Raw genomic sequence first — 13,235 nt, 5'->3', positions numbered from 1 at the left:
TCTCATTATCCCCCCCCCCCCTCGCCCCGCCCCACATATAATTACTTTTAATTACTTTTGCTGGGGCTTTGCAGCATGCTTTAGCCTATTGCGTGCGTTTTTTGCTGTCATGTGCAAGGATATGTTTGCAGATTCTGTACTGCACATGACCAATTGACTCACTGTTTGCTGAGGTAATCAAATCAAGACTCTTCCAAAATACAGCTTTTCCGAAGCATTGGGAACTTTTAGTAACTCCCAACTTCTCCTGATGCTGTGCATGGTCAACTGTCACCTGTATGCTAATGCGTGTGTATGTGCGTTGCGTATTGCGTAGGCGATGTATAATATTTATAATATAATCAATATAACAATATTTCATACAGTAGCCTATGTGTGCTCTGCGCATATATGGCACAATAAAAGGAGAGAAGCTAAATGAGCCCGAGTACGACCCGAGCCCGATCTGTTAAAAAAAAAAAAAAAGGCCCGAGCCCGGCCCGAATGGACTTTAGGCTTGGATGAGGCTTGCAGACCTCTAATGGACAGCAATTTGACAAGTCACCTCTAATAACAGATCATTCTTAATTATGATGTAGACTTGTATCATTTCAAAGTAGGTTTACAGAAAATGCATGTTGTGGAAAAACGTGAACTGAATTAATCTCATGATTTTGCAGTATAATTCTCATTTTTTCTTGATTGTTTTGTGTATTATTGTAATAATCACTACTTTTCATATAGTTTTAATTCTGTCATTAATAAAAATTGATTACTTGCCTTTTTGCTTATTAAAAATAAATGATAGATACTGTTGCATAGTAAAATGCTATAAATTAACGGTTTGCATTGTTTTTAAATAAAGCAGATGTTCAACGTTACACAAACATTTTTTTGTTAAGGCTACTTGGAGATTATTTTTTACAAATTCAATGCGTGACATCATAATAGCAAACAAAAGTAATCAAATAAAACTGCTTAAATTAGGCCACTCGTAAGACATTCTTCAAAAATATCACTCGTTCCTGTAAAGCTGGACATTTTAATGAGGATCGAATGAGTGAGTTCAGCTTTGAGAATGAAAACCAACCTGTTTGTTCCTCGGTTTCTTCTCGTTTGACTCCGAATGCTTCTTCAATCTTCACATCTTCACTCTCCTCTTTAATAAACGCCATTTTTATAATAGTGTCACGTGGATCTCACCTGCTTCACCAAGAGTTTTTCTGTCTGTTTGGACACGCTGTCATGATTAAAATGAGAATAATTAATAGAAAGAATAATAAATCCAAACTAAATCTCTGGTGCGTCTTAATCACACACACACACATTAAAGAAAGGTCATATTTAAGTATTTATGTCGTATATTTGGTATTTAATCATTTGTAGATTACGTGTTATATATTGCACTTTCATGAAACTGTTGCAGTTGATTGGTAAGAGTTCTCATTGCTCGTGTTTGTTGTTCTCGTTGCATTCACACTGGTCTCCTCAGCGCGCGCTGATTCGATTCGAGCGCTCAATCGAAAAAGTGAATCGTTTCGCGAAGCATTCGACTCAATTGACTCGGAGTTTCAGAAAGCTCCGTTTCTCTCATCAGTACTTTCCAGTGACTGACTTCGTGCTTACTATAAACTGATAGACGATATAGGGAGCGAAATGAGACGGAGCATGTTTGTTAATCGTGCAGATGTGCTTTACACACAAACAATAACATTAATAATTGTTAAATGAAACATTGCAACGTTACGTTCAATAACTATCGACTCATTTTACATCGCTTGTAAAACCTATAACAGTGCCTTGACCGTTTGATCGATTTAAAGACTCTACATACAAAAACACAAACCTTTCTTCTGCCGAATCACAGACACCGGAGCGCAGCGCAGCCTTGTGACGTCACATCACCACACCAAAATAAAAGTCGTGTGTATATATTCACATGCAGAAAACACATAAATAACATGAGGTATTCAGAGTTTAGTTCGGGGAAATATATTGAAATACACATGTTGTCCAGTGAAGTGCTGAAAAAGCCAAAAGCCTGGAAACTATACGGACGCAAGCATTTTGTAATGATTATTACAGAAATAATGATAATGGGAAATTAATAATACTATAAGGATGATAATACTATAACTGTAGACACAGGTAATTGCTTAAGTTTTAATAAATTAACTTAATACATGAGCCTCCCAAAAAGAAGGGTAAACTATCTTATTGCTAAGCTTATATCTAGTTTGACTGTACAGGTACAATAAAAGCCATTCTTTTCATTTTTATTTAAAAACATTTTTTGGGACGTTTTCTTTACAAAATAATGCTTAATTATTTCAATTTTAGTTACTATCCCTGCTGAAAAAAACAGCTTAAATCAGCCTAAACTGGTTGGCTGGTCTTAGCTAAAACCAGCTACTTCCAGCTTAAACCAGCTAAGACCAGCCAACCAGTTTAGGCTGATTTAAGCTGTTTTATTCCAGCAGGGATGGTTTTACTGTAAATGTAAAAAAAAAAAAAAACATTGTTCATTTTGTAGCTACTATGGTTTTATTTCAAAATCCATAGAAACCGTGGTTACTGTAGTAAAACCATGGTTAATTTTCGTAAGGGCGTCTATGAAAGACTAATTCTGTACTGTGTAAAAAGAGAATCACATTTTCAATAACAACATTAGGATTCAAAATTAAATTAAAAAAGTGGATAAATGTTGTGTTTGTGGTAAGCAGCCACGGATCAGTAGCGGACTGCTCGTTCTAACACGCCCCCACATATCTACATCACTATCTGGGAAGATTTGCATAACGCCGCCCAAATGTTCACGCAAAGAAAGAAGGCGTAACTTTTATTCTCGCTGTAGTATTGTTGCCGCCGCCATGTCGTGAAGATGCTGTGTGCTTCGTTGTGAAAGCGAAACTACTTTGTTTGGTCTAACAAAAGAGGACGATATCTGCTTCGTCATGCCTGGAGCTGATCTGTGCTGGTCGCTGAGGAAATACATCAACTTCATGCTGTGGATCGCCGGATCGGCTTTCACCGTGGACGAAGCGGAGTCCAGCCCGGGGTCGTCACATGTGGTTGCCGCTCCTTTGTCGAATCCGCCGTTCTCGACCCCGCCGCCTGTGCTCACTCTATCCCGGCCTCAGCTCACACTAAGCCGCGGCTCACATTTCATTACACCAAATACACAAAATAATGTTCTCTTTAGCAGCATCATATGACCCCTTTAACAAATGTAATTTTTTTTTTAGAAAATGACCGATCGTTTCTCTAGATAAGACCCTTTTGTTCTTTTGAGCAATTGTTGGCACATTTTAGTTCATATTCATGGTGTCTCAAAATAGCACAGTTGAGTACACTTAGATGTTCTTAAAATTACCTTAAGTAGTACTAAAGAAGAATTTTTTGTATATTAAGTACAAAATTAGTGCGCGAAAATAGAGCGCTTTAAGGAATTTAAACTTATTAAGGAAGTGTACATTTTTTTCACCTGGGTCCCCTACATCAGGGGTCTCCAACCTTTTTTACACCACGGACCGGTTATATTTTGAAAATATTCTCGCGGACCGGCTGGAGGGGGGTGGGGTTTATATATATATATATATATATATAGCATATGGTTCAACGGATCATATTGTGGTTTTTGAGTCAACCTCCGTCTCTGTGCGTGTGTGGCTGCTGTGCACAATGAAAACAGCGCGAGCAACGAATCGAGTTCTCTTTCGCTTCTTCTTCTTGTGGTTTAAAATTGCTTGAACGTGTAAATTGGAAAATTCATCTGCGAATCACATGCATGCCGAACAGTGGGGTCTGGTCTGTACGTATCACGGATCAACTGCGATCCGTTTAACCCCTAATATATGGCATTCATTTACTAATTGAACGTTTAATTTACATGAAATCGTCAAATTGCTACACTCCATAGCAGTCGCATACAACAAACGAAAATACAGTATAATTAGAACAATCCCTAACGCGCGATAAATAACAGAGTGTCGTATCTATTTACATTTTTCCCAGAACGTTCTTGCGACCCGGTAGCAACTCTTCCACGGCCCAGTACTGGGTCGCGACCCGGTGGTTGGGGACCTCTGCCCTACACGTTTTCAATATGATATGGTAGAATATGATAGATTTGGAATAATATAAGATACAAATAACCAGAAATGTTAACAATATCTTATTGCCGTATATTAACTTTAAAATAAAAAAACAATAATAACTCAAGAATGTAAGGGAAATAAGCTTACAAACACCCCTCACAGACTTGTCAGCTGCCCCCCGTTACTCTCTCCCCAGTGTTCAGTGAGTCCTGCCTCCAGACATTTTGCTTCATACACTAGTTTGTGAATTTGGAACTGTAAATCCTGCCTGGTCCCCAATGACAGCGTCCTGAAGTGAACATTAACATTAATTTTAGTCCAGTCAGTTTACTTAATGTTTCCGTTTCCGTTCAGAGTACGCAGTGCGCAAATCGGCAGCCGCTTCGCTTCTCATCGTCTATTTTTGTTGTGAAGTCGCTTGGTTTGTCTACTTTTACTTTTTTGTAAACATTTCCATCTTCACTTATTGATCACCGGACTGGATCCATAATCTCCAATCGGATTGGATTTTAATTTGTCACACGCCTCACACCCCCCGCGAGCCCAGCTCTGCGCGGATCGATGGTTTACTTGTACCCGCTTGACAGTATCGGTGAGCGGGTCTCCACTTTCTCATTGATTCGTCGTGCTTGGTATTGTTTATCGTTTGTCTTAGGTTTGGCTAACGTGGTGCTACGCAGCCACACTTCACAGCCCGGATCTAACTCTGTGTGCTCGTTCTGGGCACTGCAGATGAGGGGGTTCCCACCTTCGTGCCGTGCTCTGCCCTATGTAACACTGTCTGGCCTGGCTAACGTGGATCAGTGTTGTGTGTTCTGTGTACTGTAGTGTTGTGCTTGTAGTCATGTATGGAATATTTTTCTCAAATAAACCCTGTTTGGCCTGTTTTGACTGGGAGCTATATAGCTGGCAAGCTTCTCGCCACACCGCCTCCCACACTTTATGATTATGAATAGTTTTGTCAAATAGTTTTTGAAATTTTGGATCTCCCCACACTGATATTAAAGTTAGTGTTTCTTCGTGCGTCATGTGTTGCTTCCTTGTCGCCATGTTGAACATCTGCCTGAGCACGTCAATGATCATTTGACTGACTACGTAAGAAACGCAGTTCTGGGTTCGTAGGATTACAAACTCAGACGTCCACCTCGAATTTATCTTCATCCGAAAGCATGTGTTTAATCACTGAGGAGCTATGGAGATTTCGGGTGCTTTCACACTAGCACTTTTGGTGTGCACCCGGGTTCGATTGACGTCAGAGTTCGGTTCGTTCGGATGATGTGAATGCTGTCTTCCGCTGGCACCTGCGAACCGTACCCGAGTCCGCTTAAAAAGGGTGGTCTGGGGTACGGTTCATGCAAACTCCGGTATGGTTCGCTGCTGATGTGAACGCAATCGTACCAAATCACAGCAGTGAACCACTATTAGTGACGTATTATTTCATAAAAATGTGTGTTTGTGTGTGTGTTTCACTCACTTTCCTGATGAGTGTGACTGACGCCTTGCAAACAGAGAGCGGTATACCGTATCTCATTTCTGTTTGCCTTCAGTGTTCTTTAGACCCACTAGCTAGTGGGTCGCGGATCATTCTATAGGGGGTCGCGAGACTTTCTCTGTGTTCTCGGTGTTACACCGGCACAGCCAGTAAGTGCGCTTCACAAAAGGCTCATTGAAACAGTGACCTCCAACGAATCGTATTTTCGAATGTCGCATGTTGAATCATTATTGCCGTAACTTTCTAAACTGTCCTATCACAATAATGTATCGCTGCCGCGAACGGCTCTTATTGGACAAGGACCTACTCTCTTTATGTAATGTTACACACGCTAGCAGCTGTTTACCCCGTTGCTTGCGCAGGAGATTGCAATGCATTGCTATGCCAGATCTACTATACTGTATTCATCCACGGCCTGTTAGCTTGACAAAATGCATCCGTTTTTTAAAAGCTCCTTCTGGATTCAAACCAGACACGAATATCCAGAACTCGCAGATCGTGCCACGAAGTTTCTCTTACCATGTAGCACTACCTATCTTTGCGAGTCAGGATTTTCAACAGTGACTGCAACGAAAACAAAAAGCAGGAATAGGCTGACAACAGCTAGTTTGTGTGCAACACTACGAGTGCCCCGTTCCCCAATTCCACCGCGTCTGGATATCATCATTTCAGAGCGGCAGTCTCAAATGTCACATTAACGCGAGTAAAAATAAATAAATCAGTTTGCCTCATAGTCTGCCTAATTATTGAAAGTGTTTGTGTGTTTTTGAGAAATTAATTATAATAAGCATATACGGTGTAGCCTAGGTCTAAAGAGGCATTTCAGTTATTTATTTCCAGTCTTAGTGGGTCGTATGATTGGCATACAAAAAAAAAGTAGGTCGCAGTAGGCAAAAGGTTGAGAAACCCTGCTTTAGAGCATTTGCAGTACATTCATAAGTGCCGTTATGTACCGAAGCTTTGTAAACAAAACGAACGGTTCAAAAACGTAAATATATAAAAGTGCAGAGAGCAATGTTATGCATTTGCCGCCTTCTCCTGCGCCGTCGTTACTAAGCAACGGGGTAAACAGCTTCTGGCTTCATGACGCAAACGGACCGTTGTTCAGACTCAAATAAAATAATATCAACGCAGTCCAGCGGGGGCAGGGGGAGGGGGGAGCAATCGAACTCGGGTTCGGACCAGGCAAGCGAACCAAATATGAAAGCACCCTTATTTTTTACAGACGTCCCCATGAGAAACAATTACCATCCGAATAGGGCTTAAGACCACTTGAAAAGACCAGAGATGACAAGAGGGTGCTGCAATGTGGTAATTTTGCCCTACTCAACTCTCGGTCATTAACTGAGAAAGGAACGTTTCTCCGGGACCTCATTTCTGACAATAACTGTGATATGCTGATGCTCACAGAAAATGACTTTGTTGAACTTCTTTCTCCTCCTTGTTTCAGTACTTTGACTAAGCCCCGAATTGGAGGCAGGGGTGGGGGCCTGGCGGTGGTCTATCGCCAGAGTCTTCATATTGAGCTGTCTGCTTTCCATGAGGTGACATCGTTTGAATATTTGGCATTTAAAATCACTAGTCACGCTCCTCTGCTTATAATACTGGTCTACCGTCCTCCTAAAATGAACATGCAGTTTCTATCAGATTTGTGTGAATTGCTGACAGTTGTTTCTGCCCAATCTACAGCTATGTTATGGGTAGGGGATTTCAATATTCATGTTGATACTGATACTGTCCATGCTCGTGAGTTCATATCTCTCTTTGACTGTTTTAATCTGCAGCAACATATTGATTTTCCAACTCATGTACATGGCCATACACTTTATTTGGTATGCTCTACTGGTATCAACATTGGTGCCTTAAAAGGCTCTGACATAGGTATCTCAGATCATAAACTGATTGAATTTTCTTGTAATTTTTACATTCCAAAGTCTGTTGTGAGATCCTTGATTTATTATCGTGCATGGAAGTTGGTTGATCCTCATGCAGACTTCTCCTTGGTTCAGCACTGAGCTTAGGGCAATGAAAACTCAGGGACGCCGGCTTGAAAGGTTTTATAAGAAAACTGGCCTTATTGTTCACTCCTTGGCATATACTGAACACATTAAGCAGTACAAGAACGCTCTTAATGCAGCTCGATCATCTTATTGCTCTACTTTAATTAATAAGTCAAAAAACAGTCCTAGAACATTATTTACTATAATTAAAAATTGACCTGTTAACTGTCACGCCCATTTTTGAGTGTAGGCCTGCAAAGGTAATGTCGAAATTCAAATGAATATAATTCTGGAACGCTTTGGAATATAATCCTCATTCTGGTCTTGTTTTAAAGAAGATACTGTGTTTAAACTGACACCTGTGCAAGAAACTTAAATTTAATAACAAAAAAGTTATAGCTGTTTAAGTTTATTGTAATAAAAAATACTGCAATAAAACTTTTATATCTTATTAAAATAATATAGAAATAAAAATTTGGTTCACCCTAAAAATGATATAAAATAAAAGCCATGGGTCTAAAGAAATTGTGTTCCAAATTTGAGACTGATACCACAAAAAAATGAGCTTTTTGTTAGCTGCTATACCAACAAAGGCCACTAGGTCTTCATTCATGCCCAATGGATGATTCCTAAAGGACACTTAGTTACCACTTGACCTCACACAACAACACAGATTGATATCCTTTTTTATTCAAAACATTATGTACAAGATGTAAAATATTTTAAAACAGTATAAACAGTGCATTGTTTTTTTCCATGAACATATACAATAAATACACAAAGATATACAATTATACTGTTGAAACAACTACTATTACTACTATAAATAACTTCATACAAATGTACATCTATATATATATATATATATATATATATATATATAATTATTTACAACTTTTCAGTAATAAAAGTGGTGGCATCCAGTCAGCAAGCTCACAAGCTAGAGCTTCTCGAAATTAGTGCAGCCAGCTGCTGGTGGATAATTAATTAATTCACCACCGCAATGTCCAAAAAGTGGTAGAGAAAAGGGTGGTAATATTTTCTTAAAAAGAATGGTCTCGAGCCTTCTTCCCTAAGTAGCTATAGGCCTATTTCAAACTTATATTTTCTTTCTAAAATATTAGAAAAAGTTGTTGCCTCCCAGTTACAGGCCTACTTAACAGCACATAACCTCTATGAGCCCTTCCAGTCTGGCTTGTGTCCATTACACAGTACTGAAATAGCCCTGGTTAAGGTTCTTAACAATCTTCTCTTAGCCTCTGATTCTGATGCTCTTAGCACTCTCCTTCTGTTAGATCACAGCTCAGCTTTTGACACTGTTTGTATGAGATACTTCTCTCATGGCTTTCAGCAATTGGAATTTATGGCACAGCCTTTGAATGATTTCCTCCTATTTGACAGGGAGGCAACTATTTGTCATATACCGGAAACACAAATCATTTACCAAATCCAGCAGTTCTGGTGTACCTCAAGGTTCTGTTCTGGGGCCTCTTCTTTTTACAATTTATATGCTACCAATTGGACAAATAATCAAATGCTATGGGTTTAACTTTCACTGTTATGCTGATGACGTTCAGATTTATTTAAAGGGGTCATATGATGGACTCTTAACTTTTATAAAGAATATCTCTTTGGTTTTGAGACTTTAGTGTTTGCAACTTTACAGATCTTCTTTATGCACCAAGAGCTTGTAACACTCCAAAGAGAAAGGAAAAATTGAAATCGCATCATATGACCCCTTTAAGCACACCTTCAACCTCAGTGTTTCCTCCACCAACATTAACAACTTGCATCAAGGAGCTCAAGCTCTGGCTGGAGGCAAATTACCTTAAATTTAACTCTACTCTAGTAAAACTGAGGTAATTCTGAATGGCTCTAAAGCTGTTGTATCTAAACTATCTGGTCAACTGATAGATTTGGATGGTGATCTGATTATGCCCTACACGACTGTTCAAAATCTTGGTGTTCTCATTGATTACCATTTTACCAATGTGATCATTAAATGAAAGAGTGTAAAGACTTTTTTTCCACCTACTGTACGTAATATCTCTCGTATTCGATCCTCTCTCAGACAGCAGGATGCTGAAACTATTATACATGCCTTTGTCACATCTCAACTAGATTACTATAATTCAATTCTTTGTGGCCTTTCAGCTAAAAATATCAAACGATTACAATGTTTAAAATTCTGCTTGATCATCCGCTCAAGAAAGAACGATCACATTACCCCAATCCTCTATCACCTTCATTGGCTTCCGGTTTCCTTGCGTATAAACTACAAGCATTTTCCTTATGCTCCTGCTCGTTGATGTTTATTTGGTTCTGTTCCTTAAACGTGACTTTGTAAATAAACCTTGGGTGTTAGAAAGGCGCTATATAAATAAAAATTATGATTATTATTATTATTAATATATCCTACTCACAGCCTCCAAAGCTGGTAGCATCCTCTCATCAAACTCTGTGCTGCTGTGTATTCTTTTTCTCCTTTGCGAGTACCCTGTCTGTCCCTGAAGGCTGGACTGGCTCGGGCTCTCATTCAGCTGGTTCGCCTCACACTGCTGACTGTGTGTGTGTTGTCTGTGCTGCCTGACTGTGCCCAGCCATGGCATCTTCTCTTTTCTCTGGGGTCAGGGCTTATCCAAACCCCCCTGCCATATTACTGGCAGTTATTCTATCTTCTAGGAAGGGGTTGAGGAAGCCCATGACCCCACTGTAGCGCCATGGCCAGACACTGCTCGCCCCTGCTACACTCCTCTTCCTCTCTAAGAGTCTTCCACCTTTTTCTGCACTCATCCGCTAGTGAAAAGGCAATAGAAAACACATATTCAATATAAACACCTCATTACCCACATTTCAGAATAGCTTCTTTGCATGCTATGTCTGAAATGGTATAGCTGTATGTGCCACTGACTGTATATATATTTAATCCTAATGACATTTATCATTATTTTCTCCAGCTAAGCAATTTGTTGACAATTCCACAGGGGAGACCAGGTATAGTACACTTTTGTTTTTACTTCTAGCAAAAAAAACAAAAAACAATAATAGGCAGAAGTGACTGCTTTCATTTTCAAATATGCGACATACACCTCTCCTCTCCATCGGATGTCACAGGTTTTCACTATAGCTCTCACTCTGATCGATACAACACCTATTTTTTGTTTAATCCAATATGTGTCAAATGTATATTTTGCAGCAGCAACAGTTTTGCATGCTCTGGAGCTGAAGTTAGCATGCAGTTCCCACTTACTTTCAGAAAATATATAATGTTAATGCACATCAGCAACTCACCAGGAACACCAACAATCTCAGACACCTTGGTCCACGCATCATTTTTTAAAATGTATGTCCCTGTACGCAAACAGGGATATGTTGTAAATTATTGGGAAACCCGCCACAGCAATGATCAACCTCTCCTCCATTTTGCTTGGGAACTAATGTGGTCGGAACCAAAGTTTACAGGACTGCGTTCTCTGGAATCCTCTCAAGCGGAGGATTTCTACATTCCGATTGGTTACCGCCGATTGGTTCAAGCACGGCGTTTTGCTTAAGTGACCTGGAGAAGAAAGAAAATTCTCCAAGGTCAGAAAAAAAGTGCTGATTGGTTGATGTGTGACGTCTCCTGCTGCATGATGAGGTTCAACTGATGCGTGTAGCAGTGCATGTAGTGAGTTGATGTGCCCTTAAAAATAATAGCTGTCTTTAGGTGCTCCTCCAGCACACTGTCTAGTGAGGGACCAAATTCCATTATTCACTTAAAAATGCCAGGGTTGTCTAACAAGTCAGTTTCGTCATGCCCACGCAAGCTCAACTCAAAAGCCCCACAAAACTTAGCACAATCAATTATCAGGCATGTGATCGGTCAAGGACAAAAAAAGAAGGAACCCCCCTCCCCCCCAACACCACCACCCCCACAAAAAAAATTACATCGACAATAAAGAATTCCAAGTGCGTTGATATGCATTTTGTATGTATGTATTTAGTATGTTTTTTTTCAAGTCGGGCCGAGTACCAAAATAAACTTGTAGCCAATCAGCAGTAAGGGGCGTGTCTACTCATGAGGAGAGAGTGCTCAGTGCACAGGACAGACATTAGCCGAGCCGAGTGACAGAAAGATAGAGATGGCAGATAAAAAACAAAAGAGGAAAACGTCTGCGGAACAAAAGAAGGCTTACGATAAGGCAAGAAGTAGGACCCGTGTAAATATCGGATCAGCTTTCCAGCGCTGAGAGAACTCAAGGAGCGGAAGGCCTGCGATCAGACGCCAAGGTTGCTTTGTTTCTTCTTGATAGGTGAGTAACACCGTGTCTACACCGGACGTGACAATTGTTGCGCCGCAACAGCTAAAGTCTGTCTACACTGGACGCAACAAAGCGACCGTTGAAAATCATTTGAAATTTGTGTCAATGTCATAAATAGAACGCAGCAGCAGTTTTCTGTCGGGGATTTGTCGTGTTGCGCCGCATCCAGTATAGACAGCATCACTGATTATAATGAGTTCTATAGCATTTTGTCGCGCTGATCGCGTCCGGTGTAGACACGGTGTAACATTGGTTTTGCTTTGTTTCACAGAACTAATCGTTGCCTGGGTTGTGTACGTATGTGTGGGGTGGAGCTATCAAAATAGGGGCGAGACCCTTTTGGGATAGAGGCGTGTTTGTTTTGGTGATTTGAAATATCAACATTGGCTACCAGAAATCACTTACCCCACCTTTAAAGGTGCTGTATTGCAGTCCAAATTCAAAATATTGGAGAGGGTTTTTTTCACCCGGCCCCTCCTCCTCAGAGTTGACGCACACGCAGGTTGCCAGATTGATGACACCAACGGGAACGAGCGCACCTGACGATGGAAAGCATCGAGCCTTACACTGTAAGTTGATCAGCTAATGTATACATTTTGTTAGAGAAAGGGAACACGTGGATTGATATCTAAAAAAAATCTAACAAAATAAGGAATGGATAGCAATAATTCAGAACACTTTATATTAACTTTTAGCAATTAATTGGCATTTTATTCAATTTAATTCAATTAATGGTCTTAAAACTTCAGAAGGGAGCAGCACATAATGAACTAGAAGCAAACACATAATAAACTTAACATAACAGCAAACAATCATTAATCTCTAGATTGAAAAAGAGGAATAAAAATGTAAATAACAATAGTAAATATAATTTACTATAGTTTAAAAAAAAACTATACACATACAAACTATAATTATTTTTATGCATAGTTTTATACACTCTCTTGCACATGGGAAGTTTGCACTTTTGCACAGCTGGCACCTTTTTCTTTTCTTTGAGGGACCGGTCGTAGAGGGATGAGATGTGGAGGCACCAGCTTCCTCATCCCTGGAATCCTGCACTTCTCTCGTGAGGCTCAAGAGAGGCTGGTGTGTGAGGAATGTTCTGTCTTCTTTTCATGAAGAGGTACACCAGCACTTTCCCCAGGTCCTACAGAAAATGCCTCCCTCTGTAACTCTTCCCCTGTCCCCAGGTGGGATTGATTTCCCTCCACAGCACAAACAAATTGTAGACCAAGACATCGATGATGTTGAAGAAGAGAGCTATGGGCCAGCGAGTGAGCTGTCTTCCGCCCACATGTATATGTTGCAACAATCTGGAATATTATGGCGCTTTTCCACTGCGTGGTACGGCTCGGCTCGGCCC

At 40.2% G+C, this 13,235-nt stretch overlaps 1 protein-coding gene and 1 long non-coding RNA gene across 2 annotated transcripts in view; one reads left to right on the top strand and one right to left on the bottom strand.

Annotated features, from left to right (window-relative positions):
- The window catches only part of LOC107675481 (gastrula zinc finger protein XlCGF57.1-like), a 9,689-nt gene extending 7,805 nt beyond the window's left edge, over nt 1–1,884 (bottom strand). Inside the window, exons 1-2 of the mRNA XM_016469841.1 lie at nt 1,826–1,884; nt 1,070–1,219 (exon numbers count right to left, since the gene is read on the bottom strand). Of these exons, the coding sequence (XP_016325327.1) occupies nt 1,070–1,154 (85 nt within the window). The 5' untranslated portion in view covers nt 1,155–1,219; nt 1,826–1,884. The remainder of the gene's footprint in view (nt 1–1,069; nt 1,220–1,825) is intronic.
- On the top strand, nt 80–7,248 carry LOC107675483 (uncharacterized). The gene is made up of 3 exons (XR_001632603.1): nt 80–163; nt 1,901–1,906; nt 7,237–7,248. It is a non-coding gene; the product is annotated as an uncharacterized LOC107675483 (long non-coding RNA).
- The last annotated feature ends 5,987 nt before the right edge of the window (nt 7,249–13,235 follow it).

Source organism: Sinocyclocheilus anshuiensis, unplaced genomic scaffold (assembly GCF_001515605.1).
Source record: "Sinocyclocheilus anshuiensis isolate Anshui unplaced genomic scaffold, SAMN03320099.WGS_v1.1 scaffold2094, whole genome shotgun sequence".
Lineage (NCBI taxonomy): Eukaryota > Metazoa > Chordata > Actinopteri > Cypriniformes > Cyprinidae > Sinocyclocheilus > Sinocyclocheilus anshuiensis.
This window is presented reverse-complemented; position numbering and strand designations above follow the sequence as displayed.